General features: G+C 36.7%; 1 protein-coding gene across 1 annotated transcript; it reads left to right on the top strand.

Annotated features, from left to right (window-relative positions):
• Window positions 1-367: 367 nt before the first annotated feature.
• Window positions 368-17039, top strand: LOC103478378 (lysophosphatidylcholine acyltransferase 1). The gene is made up of 14 exons (XM_008432179.3): window positions 368-629; window positions 7102-7241; window positions 7977-8191; window positions 11509-11621; window positions 11938-11998; window positions 12674-12732; window positions 12949-12983; window positions 13656-13710; window positions 13912-13994; window positions 14274-14399; window positions 14909-15062; window positions 15923-16021; window positions 16386-16527; window positions 16681-17039. Exons 1-14 carry the CDS (start codon window positions 507-509, stop codon window positions 16911-16913), a joined length of 1638 nt encoding a protein of 545 aa, XP_008430401.1. The 5' UTR covers window positions 368-506; the 3' UTR covers window positions 16914-17039.

Raw genomic sequence — 17039 nt, 5'->3', positions numbered from 1 at the left:
ACCCTCTAACAACAAATTATATGTTTGTATTTTATATATTTAATTTTACTGTATTCATTACACAGTTTTACGTTAAAGTTTTTAAATTACGACATGTGAGGGGATTTTGAAGGCAACGTTGGGTCGTGCTTGGCAAATACCGTTGTGGACGCGCGCAGGCGCCCTGCTGTAAGAAAGGTATCGCGCTTCCGTTAGCATTGAGAGCTAACGGGCAGGTCTGGTTGGGGAAGAGGCTGTGCAGGAAGGAGACCTGCGCAGCCAGACAGATATTGGTGACTTCAGATATCCCCAGTTAATCCTTGAGCTAACAATTATCCCTCCATGTTGACCAGGAAAGGGAGATAACGTTAATAGCTTGGCACTGCCTCCTTCTAAATTAGCAACCGACCAAGCCAGTTAAGGGGAGACCGCGTTTTGCTTTGAGGGGCTTCTTCTATTTTTTGGCAGTTTTCTTTTTAGGACATCAAAAGTACCAACTGCAGCCTCACCTTACGGTCTTTCTAAGTATGAGGTTGCCGAGTAGCAAATATTGTGCGACTGAAGGAGATGGAAAGAAAATGGACCAACCTCCTCCGTTCAGAAACCCTTTTGTGCACGTCTTGAAATTCACTCCCCTGGAAAAGGCAAAGGTATGAACAGCTTATCTACACACTAACACGATGCCTTCCTTGTTGGACATGGAACAGTTGAGTGCGACACGGTGATTGTGTTGTCACCATTGTGTCGCAAGGTAGTTTTTCTTGTTTGCTTTTAATCAGCTGTGCTCGTCTTAGCTAACCGGCTAACATTAGCAGAGTACATGTCACTTTTATCTTGTGGCTTTGTTCAGCTTTTACTTCAAACACGTTTTGGTTTTCATATAGTTTAGAGCACAATACATATTAGGAGTTGCGACCACGTTGTTTAATTTTAATATCAGGGTTTATGCAAAATAAGTTTGTTTCACTCATGAAACCCTTAAAATAAAATACAGTTGACTGAAGCATGGCCCACTGTCCAGGAGGGGCCTAGCTTGTTGCTCTGAACTGCATGCTTTTCTAGTGCTTTTGCCAAAAAGATATTTCAGTTGGCATTGTCAAAGAAAAAACATATACATGTTTTTTTTCAAACATTGCAGTTTAGCAACTTGTTTTGGGATGTCTTCTTGCATTAACAATAAGCACAACTGACAGCAGCAAGCAACATTTGTGAAAGAAGACAGTAGAAAAAGACAGACAACTGATAGCTGCCCTTTTTATTAAGTTTCTCACTTAAATGTCTTCATTTTTTTTGTCTTTTGCTGTGATTTATTCTTTTTAGTTATTTATTTTGTTTAGGATTGGAACGAAAATATGGCTATACTTTTGGAGAACTATAGATATTTAAGAAAAGGGTGTGAGACTCATTGTCATTTTGAACTGTATCAAAGTCATAAATATGCTCAAAAGGCAGGTTGTATCAGAATATGTTACCAAAACTATCCATTAACAAAATGTTAAAATATTAATAAAAAGCTTTTCCCGCAATCAGTAAGTTTTTTTGGAATTGACAAATAATGTGATTTGGTAGTATACAGAAAAAACTTTTTTTAATTGATAAATTTTTAAAACACATTTTTGTGCAATATTTTCATGGGTTACAAATAAGAGAAAATGACATGTGTAAGTATGTAAAAATTGTTGTGCAAACAAAATATGCCACCATATGTAATTTTGAGATGCCTGCAATGACTTGTAGTTTTTCTGAATCTGAAATTATACTGCCTGGCTCTCATCATGAGTACATGAAGAGGGTGACCGAGTTTCAACATTTACTTTGAACACTGACATGTCCTGTTGCTCTCCATAAGTGTTCAAATTCAAAATAACAAATGTCACAGACGTTAATACTGTAAAATCATTGTAGATTGTTTTAGACATAGCAGTGTAGTAATGGTTGCTTTTCAATTTTAAATAAAAAAAAATTAAGTTATGTGTAATGTTTTTGGTTTAAAATGTTTGTGGAAGGAGAGAGGGGTATTTTCCAGGTGCATGGTGCCCTTTCTTAACAAAGTCAAGTAAGTTGTTGTGTGTATCAAGAGTAATTTTAAATACATTTAACATAACAGTTTACCTTCTTGAAATTGGCCTCTGTCTCTTTAAGAATCTCCTACACTTTCAGATATTCCTCATTCAGCCTGTCATGACAACACTGCTTCTCCATGATGCTGTTTTAAACTGTTGTTAGGTGCATTGGTCTGAGGAATAGTTTGTATGACGAGCTCAGCAGATGCACAGTTCCACCAGGTATTTATTCAATGCTGCCACTGCTAGCCTAGAGGAGCAGCATGGAGTAGGTGTGGGGGAGGGATGCTCTATGAGGTGGTTGGAGATCTTAGCTCTAAGAGCTTTGGGTAAATGGGAGCTGCATTGTATAAGTAAAAGTTTATGCACCCCAGAATGGCTGCCACGGGACATTTTAAAGGGGATTCTCAGACATGCTGAAATGATTCAAAGCAGCACTCCAGATATGTTTTTGATGAGGGATTAACAGTATAACATGATATAAGGCTTAGTCAATTTGACATAATTTAGCATAACTTGCCTATTTTTTCTGTAGAAACTTTTCATCTGTACTAATTTACATTCTTGATATTCAAATTGAATTCAACAATGTGACAAAAAGTAGCCCTTTGTTCCATGCTTCATACAGAGTGTCTGGACTCTCGGCTGTTGAGAAACGATTGCTTGCTGGAGGGGTACCAGCCGAACTAGGTGGTTCTTAACATTAAATCAATATTTAGAAGCATGGCCAACTGGACTGAATAGCTTTATTCACTTTCACTGCTGCTACTGCTAAACTACAGGCAGACTAAAATTCTGAATCAGAACGGAAATCAATGTCATTGTTCACAATGTTTTGAAATTCTACATGAGTAATCCAGTTCAATGGGAGAAAGCCCTTATGGGGTAGTGAAGAGAGATGAGAATCAAGTGGAATTGTGTAGGAAGGCAATAGCTAAGCTAGGTGCTTCAAAAAAAGTCAGTGTTGAGTCCTGGGACTGCAGCCACTGTTGGGTCAGTGGGTAGGATATTGAAATTTCAAAATTCAGTCACGTGCTGGATTGCAACAAGATGCACTTTGCAGAATATTTAAGTCTTACTACTGCTGATAATAGAGATTTAACTATATGCAACATTTAAGCTTAAGGTTTGCAAATATATTATGATTAAAATGATCACAGTTTTGGCAATTGTGTCAAACATTTGCAAAAAGTGGTACAAGTTGCTACTCATGTGAAACACAAGATTTTGATGGAGAAATACTGTCACATGCTGCATTGTACACGGATGATGGACATTCTACTAATGACATTAGTTCCTTAAAAACTAAGGGTTGACTAATCATTAAGAATACCACATGGACCCTCTTGTTGAATTCACATGAGTTAAAATGGGGGAAGTGTTTGCATCTACGTGAGGTCATGAGTTTCTGTTGTTGAGAACAGTGATTAGAAATCCAGCATGTGGTTTAAACTTCTGACTGCAGAAGGGTCTTCTCACAAATGGGCTTGAGAAAAGTGCAGTACTCTTCAGAGTGATGCTATTGCATGTTTCCTGTCAAGATGTTTCGCAAAAAGAAAAAAATAATGCACAACTCAGCTGTATGTGGCATGAAGTTGCACACAAATGTTTGTTCAGCATCATAATAAATTGTCTTTTATGATTGATACTTCCATAACAAGTAGGAGGGGAGCATGTTGTTGCAGGTTATACATAGTAACCTAGAGAGGGTCAGACACAGGTCACATCATCTTTTCATAGATGATGTGAAAAGTTAGTCAGATGAATAAAATCCAGAATATAGTCAGTACTTTAAGTCTTTAACAGTTTTTCTTATTACAATATGTAATCACAGTTCCTAGGAGAATAGATATTGTCTGCATTTAAAAAGACATGGAAATTAATGAGGAAATAATTGTGAAGAAATGTTGCTTGTTAGCCAGAAAGGTGAGGAAAAGAATGACTATCTTTTAACTCACTCATGAAAAAATTCCTATCTGAGAATCATCTCTAACCCAGATGAACTATTTGTGAGACTTGTGGGATTTCCCACACTGGTGTGAAGCGAGACGAGGGAAATCCCTTCGTTCAGAAACTCTTGTGGAGTTGTGGTTACTTCAATTGGAGAAATGTTCCAATTTCAAAATTTTGGCTGAAGCGCAGATTGATCCTTCAGATTAACATAAAAGCCATAACATTTGATGACACTCAAGCGATTATGCAATTCAAGTCCATGCAGACCAGATAGTTTGCATACATTTTTGTTTCTTCAACACCTCTTGTTGGTTTGGTGATTGTGCTATTCTTACAATGTTGTTTAAAAATAATAATAGCCTTCTTAACAAATGATCACCCAATAAATAAACTGAAGTGACGTATTTATGGTTGTGAGGAATATGTTCACTCCAACACTGATTCCATGTCTTTTCACTCAAAAGTTTCCAGGTTCAGAAATGGGGAGGAAGCAAAGCCAATCCATGTCTGATCTGTTAGATCGTTGTCCAAGTTGTACTTAGTCTTTGACCATAAGGCTCTTACGTGTAAAGGGCAAACTAAAGACCACTGAACTAATAGGCTGAAGCAGAATTATAACCTATCGTGTTCAGCATGTCTCTCTTGTCGTAGACTTACTATACAGTGATGAACAAGTCAACTTATCTCCATGTGAAATATCTTAAAATTTTCTATCAAAGGAAGAAACCATTCATCAAAGCTTGATGTGTATAATTACGGATGCTTCTGTTGGTTTTCTACATAAATCATATCAGATAACTTGCGCTTATTGTCTTAAGTCTGTCTGATCCTGTGTTATATTGTCTGAATTGCATAGTGAATACTGGTCAGTAATGCAATGCATGAACCTGTCTTTGTATTAGCCATCATGTTAAAGACAACACAAACTATCCAACAGTTCTAGATTTTTTCCTGATTTTACTTTATAAAGAAAGTACTAATTATTTAGAAACCCCATTTGCTCACCCTGGACTTCACAATCTAGTTATTGCTTTGAATAAGCATGAAGCAAAACAGGAAAAAAGAGAAGTTAACCCAGAATGCCTAGATGCATGCAACATATATTCAAGAATGGAGTTTAAATGGCTTATCTTTATTTCATAGTTATGTGAATTTAGAAACGGGACTCATGAAGTGACATTCATTTCATAAGTATCTTGTCAGATTAGCTGCATTGATCTTTAATCATGTTCATTGCTTTTGAACCACTTATCCTTCATTGTAGCACTGCCTGATTTCACAGAAATAATTATTTGCAATACTATTGCTTAAAATTTTAACTTTCTCTACTACAGTTAACCCTCTTTTGAAGGGAATGTACCTTTGCATAATGTTGCCATCACTTTCCGTGTGCTGTAGGATCTTGTCCACTGAGGAAATAGACCTGGTGTAGGGAATTTAGAGTTCATTAAACGGCAGATGAGCACTATTATATTCTACCCAGCAGGCATCCAAGAATTGGGTGTTTTTGTGACGCTACTTGCATAGCTTAACACCAATCAATTGTGCAGTGATAATTATGACCACGTTTCCAAGCCACTGGGTGAATTCTATGAATGCTCTGCAGTAGCCCCTTTTTGAACAAGTAAATTTGAGGTTTTTTTTAGTGGCATAGTTGTGAAAAAAGGAAACCTTTAAAAGACTATGCAATTCAGACGTCCAGGTGTTTTACATATATATTAGCCATCATGTTAAAGATGATGGCTATTTGATGATGATATATATATATATATATATATATTTTTTTTTTACTACTACTTCCTCTTTCACTGTATGTTTGCTTGTTATTCACAAGAAAGCCTTAACCTGAAACTGCTTTGCATTTATAGCCCAAAATACCAGAATAAAATATTTATCTTTACTTGATTTAAACAAAAGCATAACAGTAACAAACTGTGCAGCTGTTCGCTAAAACAGTGTGACATTAGTGAGACACTGTCATTAAAGCTGGTATTTAAATGCACCTTCTGGGTCTTTTCATTGAACAGTAATTATTCCAAAAACTAAATGATGTTCATTAGGGCAGTGGGTAAATGACAACTAGGAAAATGTATTCCACTTGTAATATTTTTCAGAGAGTCAACAATGCCAGATTTTGTTCCTCTTTCAAGAGTGAGAGCTGCTTTTGTAAAATTGTATGTGGTGTACTTTAAAATCCTTATGCAATTCTAGGTTTGCTTTAGAAATATTGCACACTTGTTGCAATAAATTAGGTGCTTGCTCCTGTTCTTAAAAGTCAGTTCTCTTACAGCACGGCTGAAAGCTTCTTTTTATGTGGATGTTCAAGATTTTAAGGACCTGAGACATCCAGAGGGCACCAAAGTAAGAAGATGTTAGCTGTGTGCCTATGACACAGTATCTGGGGAAAATAAACATTGGATACACCAATGATTTATTTATTCTTTTCCAAGTTTTCTGACTTGCAAAAAATGAAGATGACATATTGTTTTAAAAACAAGAATCCACTAATTGTATTGTTTATTTTTGAAATAATTAAATGTTTATTTTATTGCACGTAATAAGTATGACATAAAATAGAGCTTAATGTTTGGTGCAGAAGTCTGCTTCTTGTAGTTTTTGACCAGGTTTGCATACACTGCAGCAGGGATTTTAGTTTGTGCAGATCTCCAGATCTCTCCGACTTCGGGGCTGTTTCTGGGCAACACAGAGTTTCAGCTCGTTCCAAAGATTTTCTATTGATCAGGTCTCAAGACTGACTCAGCCACGCTAGGACCTTGAAATTCATTTTAGAGAACTACTTGATTGCCCTCTGTGTGTGTTTGGGTCATTGTAATGTTAGAAGACCCAGCCACAACCCATCTTCAATTCTCTTACTTAGGGAACGAGGTTGTTACGGCCCCATCCATCCTTAAAATCAAAAATTTTTCCAACATCCAATGGTTATGCATTGGTGCATCACCAAAACTTTGTGTCATTGTAGAGTAGTTTTGATTCCATTAAAACTACTCTACAATGATTGATTTGATTGTCAAATGACAATCAAATGACAATCATTTGATTGTCATTTGATTAACACTTCTTCCCCCCTCCTCTTACTCTTTAACAGATTGGATTAATGACGGTGACGCTATTCCCTATCCGTCTGCTCATAGCAGCATTTATGATGCTGCTGGCTTGGCCTTTTGCCTTCCTTGCTTCAGTGGGGCGCTCCGAGACCACTGTTGAACCCCAGTGCCTCTGGAGAAGGTAGGTGCTCTGCTGCTCAAATGTGTCTCTGAAAAAATGTTTGCACTGATTTAAGGAAAGCTGAAACAACTCTTGATTGTAGAGATTAACCCTGTCTTTTTTTTTTTTTTTTTGCTTTATAACATGTCGTATCAGCAAAAACTATTGCATTACTAACAGATGTTTTGTTTCAAAATAGTTAAAAATGATTTTTTTTTTGGTGTTCAAAAAAAGTCACAACTTTGTATCATTTAATCTTTGCTGTTTTTTTTTCAGACCTTGAGGGTTTATTAGAGAACTTTATTTAACAAATGACAATCAGACACGTCAATAAGTTTTGGATAGATTTATCTGGAGTTGGGTTATAAAACAATATGCCAAGTTTAAAACATCCAAATTTTTAACTTTTAAATCTGTGATCCAAAAATAAAATTAAAAGAAAACATGGCACCGTTCAAATATGCAGACATGGTGAAGACATAACCCAAAAGACTTTCAGCTGGTATTATGTCGATGAACTTGTTCAGAGGGGTATCATGCAAATACATACCAGGTTTGGGTTTTCATTCAAAACACACATTATCAGAACCAGTGTATTTATTTTTTTCAATATCTAAATTATTTCTCTGAGTCAGCCCATCTCACAAACCTCCCATATTACCAGCACTGCTATTTAAGCAAAATGCACCATACTGAGTGTTTGTAATTCAAAGTTGAATGAAAAGAGCACTAAGTCATGCCAAATTTTGTCCACAGATTGGTGGACATCATCCTAAGAGTGATCATGCGGATCATGTGGTTTGCGGGAGGCTTTCACTGGATAACTGTGAAAGGGCAAAGAGCTCTGCCTACAGAAGCACCCATCATCACCCTGGCACCCCACTCCTCTTACTTTGACGCCATCCCCGTCACAATGACGATGTCCTCGATAGTCATGAAGGCTGAGAGCAAGGACATACCAGTTTGGGGAAGTAAGTAAAACATACTAAAATGTTTATTGTTACCATTAAACAAAGCAATCATTCAGTACACATGTAGCATATGATATTGTTTGGTTTGATGCCACAAATTATTGCTTTAAAATTGTAATAGAGCTAAAGCTTTTACTTTGTCAGTATTTTAAATAAGCTGATTTGGATTGACTGCACTATCGGTGACTATGCTTTCCTGATAAGATAGTGTGGACTTTATGCTGAGTAGTAGTTGCTACAATCAAAACAAATATTGACAGTCGATAAGGACTGCTACTAGGGTCATAAAGGAAACAATCCAAATCGGGTCAACACGGTGGCAAACTAAACAGTCTTGGTCCATTTATTAAAAATTAAACGGTACACACTTCACCTTATTTAGTTATCAAATGTCACTATTGACCTACACCATAGTTAGGATTGACATTTTTTTTTCCCACATTTTAACTATGTGTGTGCGTGTGTGCGCGCGTGTGTGTGTGTGTGTTTTTTTAGGAACAGGCTTGAGCTGTAAAATCATTGTCAAAATTTTCAGCGTCCCCAAAAGCTATTAGACTGTTAATTTTAACATGCATATACTTATATAATGTTATGCTCTTAAATACACTGAATTGCTAAGGCAACACTTAAATGTCCTTGGTTATTCTAGGAATAGGAAAACTCTTTTAATTCCAAGTAAACATTGATTTATTTAGAATTTCAGTTAGTTTCAAAGTTTCAATTTGCTAAAAAAAAAATTTGCTCATTGACTGCTAAATATTTGACAAGGAGACACTTTTCTAATAACTCCTACAAAATACTTTCAGGCTTATTTGAAGTAAACATATTATTTTCTCCTGCTATTATTGATTTAATTTGATCAAAACCTAGACCAGGAGCTTGTACACAGACACGATGCAGACATCAGGTAGACCTTAGTCGCAGACTGCAGTCACACCACATTGACAACATATCCTATTAAGTGGCTTGCATGTGAAGTTACCCGTCTAGCTGCCAGTGAAGACATTGGATCATATATACCTCTAAGCAGGACACAGTCAAGGTTTGTGTCTTATTTTAGCCTCTCTTTCACCTCATCCTGCCCTGTCAACTAAGTCAGCAATTTGCCACATTGTTAGCTCCAGGCTGAGTGGAGCTCAGCCAAGTTAAAACGCTCTTACTTGCTTGCATTGCAAGATTGAAACGGCATACTATTGGTGCATAATATTTCTGGCAGTGTGTGTCAGAATCAACAGTCTGCAATATGCTGGGATGGTGCGTTGTAGTATTCTAAGGTATCAAATTTATGCAATACTAGATTTATTTATTTTTCTTTTTGTTTGCACAGCTTTTGTTTGACTCTGAAGCAGTCATGACAATGTAAAAATAATAAGACTTGCCAATCTTGAATTTCAGTCCTATTGCCTTTGTAAAAGGAGCGAGGAAGCAGAGCCTGCCAAGCATGTGGAACCCATAATGAGCATTAGGACATGATCAGCTGCAGTCACGTGTGCAGAATGTCTTTTGGAAGGAGCTAGCATTAATCCCTTCCTGTCAGTGGGAAACTCAATCACAAGCAGCTTTTTCTTCATGTAGTTCCACCTCATTTTTTTTTTCCCAAATACATTATCTTTTTTCTTTTTTTTTTTTCCATGACCTTTTAATTTTTTTTTTTTTTTCTCAAACATGTCTGGAAGATTTGGTTTCCAACTGTGTCTTGGTTTTTAAGCTTGAACATTCAAAAATATTAAGAAATATACAACTGCCATGTGAATCTTTAACCCAGTGTCATATTCATTGTACTTTTTTGTATGCAGTATGCCTCTGTTAGTGCCAATAGCTAACGTTTACCTTTTTTAATGTTATGAAAACTTCCTTTTAGTTTTAAGGAGTGAAGAAATTTAGATCCAGGAAGTAAAGAAAGCTGCATTTTGTATTCATTTGTCAGTGTGCTGTGTTTTGTCTGATTTTATTTTTTTATTTTTTAGCTGATTATGTCCTAATCAAAGGACATCTTCCTTATCCTTGAGTTGGGCTTATCACATTACACATCTGTGTCGCTTTCCCACATCTGTAGAGTGATGAATTATGGGACCTTGCTAAAGCATATAGCCTTAGTTTTAGTAATTCTAAAAGTACTAAGCCAGTGTAACCAGTGATGCTTTGTGTTGGTTGGGCTTTGTTTTGGTGGAAGTTAGTTTGCAAAAAATGAGGAAGAGGCGTGACAGACACAGCTAGTACGAGGAAAAGCACTGACAGCTTCACTGTGAAATTATCTTGGTGGCCAGCAGCAGCATCAATGTACACCATGCTTTATCTGTTTCAACAAATTGGTTCTGCATCAACCAAGATTAGGCATAAAACAGTGCCAGAGTCTCTACTTCCACAATAAAATAGTGTTTAAAACAGAGTGCAGTGATTATATTCAAATATTTTCAGTCCAGCTAATTTTAGCACCAATGGCTCCTTACACATAATTCATAGACTGTCAGTTTTGTAAATGTTATTTCTCCTTTTAATAATTTGTATTTTAATATTTTACACTCATTCAGAATTTTTGTATTTATTTTTAATGTATTTAAATTCAAATAATCTAAATTCAGCTATAGAGTTAGATTATATAAACGTGCTTATTATTTTGACTAACCACAATACATGGTGGCTACAGCTATCAGTTAAACTGAAACTGAACTCTGCATTGCTAAGTTCCTGTCATGTGTCATTGTACATAAAAATAGCTGTGCAAGTTCCAAGATGAAACAATGCAGTTTAACGGGGAACAATGACATTGTGGAGCTTGATTAAACTAAAATGAAGTTAAATGGTCACTCGTGTCCTTGTAGCCTTATATTTACTGACTGTATTTATAAAAAGAAGCGAGACCTATCTTACATTTACGATCTGAAGATGAGGCTATTCTGACTCATGCTTCTGTCTTTGAGGAACTTGTGTTACGAACATTTACAGCTGTGTTTAAAATAGCAGACTAATTGTGGTAACTTTGACCCAAACATAACATGGATGGGTTTGCTTATTAATGCTGCGCTCAGTCAAATATAAATATAATATATAATATTTTATCTAATTGTACTGCAGACTTGTAAAAATGCCTGCCAATAAGCATGTTTGACATGACATGTTTGTCAGGAGTGATTTGGTGTTAACTTATTTAACGGCTATGACTGCAGAAGTGCCTTAATGTCATTTTTGTTCTTGATCATCTCTTTTGCTTTTGAAATAAAAATGTCTGATTATCTGTGCTTTACTTTGTTGAAATACAAATGTTTTCTTGACTAACTGTGTTATATTCCTTTTTTGATTCTTTGTGTCTCTTCCAGCTTTGATAAAATACATTCGGCCTGTGTTCGTATCCCGATCAGACCAGAACTCGAGAAAGAAGACGGTGGAGGAGATCAGGCGGAGAGCTCATTATGGAGGAGATTGGCCTCAAGTGAGTGGATTGACAAAAGTGTAATTTTGCTGTGGCCTAATAATCCCCCAAAAGAAGCATCTTTTAACAGGAACTGTTATTTTATTTTTTTATTTGCATGTCTAATTTACCAAGGTAGTTGCAGTTCTGCTAAATCTTTTTGATTTTCTTTTTTTTTTTTAAACAAGCTTACATAGAGTTACACAAATGATTCATAGTAACATTTGGATCGTTTTGGGATGAATTACTTGCCGTGTTACATATCGTAGTTGTCCTACTAGCATGAACAATGAGAAAATATTGTTTAATCAGCGATTAATTTCCTACTTACTTTTAGGTCATGATTTTTCCAGAGGGGACCTGCACCAATAGATCCTGCCTCATTACCTTTAAGCCAGGTAACATGTTTCCAGGCATTCAGTCGAAACTTTGTTCACTAAACTACAGCTGATTTCAAGGCTTGTTTTTAAGTGTGGTTTGCCACTAGTAAACCACACTTTTCGTCATTTGAAAGAATGTTAGACAACATTAAAGAAAGTGGGTCCAAATGTGGAAATTGGGCTATTTTAGGTCTGTCTTTTATTTTGGCCTCTTTCCAATAGTCTGCACTAATAAAATCAAATATTATTAATGACCACTGACATGATAAGTAAATACCACTGATTATTGCTGGTGAACCAGCGACATGGTGATCAGTAACAAGTTTTATTTATTTATTTTTTTTGATGCACGTTGGAATCAAAGGCTGCAAGTCGTCTATCCAACAGATGAGCCATTAAAGCAGAAATTCTTAAAGTGTAACAAAAAATAAGTCCCTGTAGATATCAATTTACACTGTGCTGAAAATAACTTGATACTTTTGGCAAGATATTTCTTGAACCACAGACATGTGAAGGGTGATCAGCAAAATAGACAAAGTTTAAGTCGTTATTAAACTCCTAAAGGTAGATTCTTGACATATAATCTACAGAAATCTGTCCTTGGCAGTTATATTTCAATGGCTCTGTTTATGTGTTTCCAGATTTTTTTAGCTATGATGATTTATCTAAACTTTGTTGTTTTTTTTCTTTTAGGGGCTTTTATCCCTGGTGTTCCAGTGCAGCCTGTTGTGATTCGCTACCCCAATAAACTGGTAAGATTGCCGATAGATTGGGTAATGGACTATTTTACTGCCAAACCTTTGATATTTTATGAGTAACAATTTAGATTCACTTCCTCTTGTTGCTTTTATATATTTTTTTAAGCCAGACTCTGGTAAATATGTCAGTTTGATGTCTGTCATAAAGTCGAAGGAAAAAGAACAATAATATAGCAAATTTAGCTTAATGGTTTAATGTGTTTTTAACAGGACACAATCACATGGACGTGGCAAGGACCAGGAGCGTATGTAATGTTTTTTTTTTTTTTATATATATATACAGTGGGGCAAAAGAGTATTTAGTCAGCCACCAATTGTGCAAGTTCTCCCACTTAAAAAGATGAGAGAGGCCTGTAATTGTCATCATAGATGTACCTCAAGTATGAGAGACAAAAGGAGAAAAAAAATCCAGAAAATAACATTGTCTGATTTTTAAAGAATTTATTTGCAAAATATGGTGGAAAATAAGTATTTGGTCAGCTACAAACAAGCAAGATTATATATATACACAGTAATTATTATACGGTCTGTGGTGTGCTAGCAATGTTGTTAGAAATTAGCATTTTGTGAGGAGGTAAACAATTAAATAAATGTGTAACAAAATTTCATTTGGTCTCGGATTCATTCAAAATGCACAAGTTGTTTTTGATATACCTAAAACAAATGCAACCCATTTTAGAAATTAGATGTCATAAAACTGACATTTGTAGGAGTGCTTATCGTTTTCATCTTGACATTATCATAACAACTTAGACCTGTGGTGCGTTAAATGCTGTGATTACTTGTTAGTTGGCCTCACTCAGCCAGATAGTCATTTGACAGAATATTGCACAGCAATAAACAAAGTGTTGGTGTCTTAAAAACTGCTGTATGTGTCTTTATTGATCACTTATGATTTCTATCTTTCTGCCTTTCAGTTTTAAAATCTTGTGGCTGACTCTCTGCCAGTTACACAATGAGTTTGTGATAGAGGTAAGTATGAAAGCAGGATTATGTGTGCATTTTTCTCTCATTGTCAAAGATGGCTTACTTGATGTTCGTCACTCATTAAAAGCAAGAATTTGACCTTAGAAGGACTCAAGTTCTTTTGTCATTCAAATTTTTGTTAAATTTAGACATCTTTTTCCTTTTAAATGATGAACAGCTTACATTTTATTTTTGGGTTTTGTGCAGTTCCTTCCCATTTACACCCCTTCAGAGGAGGAGAAAAGGAATCCTGCTCTCTTTGCTGTCAATGTGAGACGAGTCATGGCCAAGTAAGTGAAATGTATTGATTGTTCTGGCAGATGTGAGAAATGATACTGTCCTATACTCTGCAGTTTGGTATGCACATCACCACAAGTAACAGAAAGGAAGCTCAGATGGCCACAGATTTGTAAAATCCCCGTATCTAATCATAAGGATTTGATCTGTGATCACTAAAAGTTTCATACGTTTGAGATGAAAGCATAAATCTTTTTCCATAATAAGAACATGCACCTAAAGCAAAGTATTGATTTGTCCTGTCGTCGTCCCATCATCTCTGGTGCGCTCAGAGCCCTGGGGGTACCCATCACAGATTATTCATTTGAAGACTGCCAGCTGGCGATGGCAGAGGGCCAGCTGAGGCTGCCGGTCGACACCTGTCTGTTGGAGTTTGCCAAGCTTGTCAGGAGACTGGGGTGAGTCAAGTTTTCCAATGCATAGGACTCATTAAAGAGAACTAAGTAAAGGTCACGGATGGGAGACGATGAAAATCACAGCAGGAAATCAGCTGGGATTTGTTTTTTTTTTGGCTGGAGTATTGCAAACAAGTGCTGCATATTCAAACTTTACTGTCTGATTTTTGTTTAGGATAGAATCTTGATGTTGTAAGCTGCACCAGTTAACTGTATGCAGTGGATTGGTGCTCTTTGTGACGACCAGCTACTGGAAAAGAGTTCCAGTTCCTCTTTAACTACTGCAGATTTGGCTGAACTTCTTCTTTTAAAAAGTATTGTAAAATTCAGTGAGGTTATCAACTCTAAACGTCAACCAAAATTGTCCTTCCAGTTGAGAGAAAATTTTCCTTTCTCAATGCATCAGTTGTCCTTTTTTTCTATTTTTTAATAATTAGAAAATGTTTTCTTGCTCACATAATGCATAATAGTTTACAGATCCTAAACAAGAGTTTCCTCCCATGCTGTCGCAGGCTGAAGCCCCAGAACACAGAGAAGGTGTTGCAGGAATACGGGAACAGAGCCAGAAAGCTGGAAGGGCAGAAACTTGCCTTGGAAGACTTTGCTCACTTCCTAGATGTCCCAGTTTCAGATATGCTGCGCGACATGTTTGCTCTTTTTGATGAGGTAAAGACCTTACTCACACAGCTACAGCTTGGCTCGATAAGTATGTGTTTTGTGAAAGAAAAAAAACCCCCAAAACAAAGCGATGGTCTTGTGGGTCAATGTAGTTGACAAAGAATATTGTTTTGCAGTACAGGAAGATGGGTAAAATAAATAGATGTATAATTATCAAACAGTCCTCTATGTGCTCATAACTTTGTGGTTAGTGTATCTGTACACATTAAAAAATGAAATACAATATCTCACACTATGCATTTATTCAGCCGTCTATACCTTCTTAGGAAACATATTGCTATGGCAACACTTTGCATTTCAAAAGATGTATTTTTCGTCTAGACGTGCATTAATAGTTTCTCAGGATTTTGTTCTTCTAGGAGTCAGAATGCTGCAGAAAATCCTCCCAAGCACTTTATCAAGGGTTTTTAATCAATTTCTGGTCTGACCTCTTTGATTCCCAATATATGGTTGAAAAATAAAAAATACTTCAGAGACAACTTCACCATGATGAATCCTGGAAATGTGATCTTGGGATATGATGGCAGAGGTGCTGGGGGTAGAAAACTGATGGAAAAGTTTGTCACTTTGTGAAACCAGGTAGCAAGATGGCCTTTTTTTTTTTTTACATGGCCACATTATTCTGCTAAAATTAAACCTCATGTAATGTTACTCTTGTGATCTCATACAGGATTTGCAGTGTGTGACAAATTAATTAAATTTTAGCACACGCTATTTCAGCAACTTCCATTGTAAATTTACTTTATCATTTTGTTTCATTTACTTATGCTCAATCAGGCTGCTGATAGTGACAGGGCCCAACATATTTTTGCCTACTTTTTTTTACTTTTTCATTCTTTTTTTTACAGCATGAAGATAACAGCATGGACATTAGAGAGTATGTGATAGCCTTATCCGTCGTATGCAGACCTGCCAAAACTCTGGAAACAATGAAATTGGCTTTCAAGGTAGGTTTTGCTTCAATCTGTGCTTAGTAATTTATTTGGGGAAAAAATTGATTTAAGACAAATAGAATAAGATCAAACTGTGTGCTGATCTTGTCGCCAGACAGAATGACGCACTGTGTTTGTTGACTTGGCCTGAGCTTAGTTATATTCAAGTGCTACTTGGTGATTTGAGTGTCGAAGTAGTATGATGCTTTTTTTGTTGTTTCTTCTCTGTGCAAGCTGTCAGTTTATTAAACATTACTTTCCAGGTTCAGAGCTCTGTTTCATAGAAATGAAATGTGAATGTGCATCAGAACCAAGTAGACTTATACATTTTCACAATCTTTTAAATGAACTGTTTGATACCCATTTCGTCTTTTTGCAGATGTTTGAGGCAGAGGAAGACAGCGCCATCACAGAGAGCGAGCTGGCAGTTGTGCTGAAGACGGCTTTAGGAGTGACTCACCTCAACGTGTCCCGTCTGTTTTCGGCCATCGACGTCGATGACACGGGGAAGATTACATTTGGTAAAACGATCCTCCAAACACTACAATGCTCTTCTCTGTTATAAACTTTGCAGTGAAAGTGGGCATGGTCTTCTTTCACAGTCTGAAACATCTACAGTCCAGCCAGCTTGTAACGTTGTCTTTGTCTCTGGCTCCCCCTTGTGGTCTTTTCAGATAAGTTCCGAGGGTTTGTGGAGGAGAACCCAGACTTTGCTGATGACTATCTTCACACTGAAAGTGTAGGTCCTCAGAGTGGACCTTGTCAGGAACACCACACCCAGACCAACCCATCGACTATAAACCTGCAAGGCACTGCCAACAGCAAAACAGCCAATGGTATCTGTCCCGACTTCAGCCCTAAAGACCACGACAGCTCAGTAGATCCACTCATAAAGAAACACAACTGAGAGAGTAGAGGGAGCAGGGCCTCTCCTGGTGAGAGGGAATTCTGTAAGGGGCAATATTGGTTACCTTGTAGTAACTTTTTCACACAGTAAGGGACAACATTTCATTAAACACAAACATAAAATGAA

Source organism: Poecilia reticulata, chromosome 16, assembly GCF_904066995.2.
Source record: "Poecilia reticulata chromosome 16, P_reticulata-male-v2, whole genome shotgun sequence".
Lineage (NCBI taxonomy): Eukaryota > Metazoa > Chordata > Actinopteri > Cyprinodontiformes > Poeciliidae > Poecilia > Poecilia reticulata.
The sequence above is the reverse complement of the archived record's forward strand: the minus strand, read 5'-3'. Positions and strand labels throughout refer to the sequence as shown.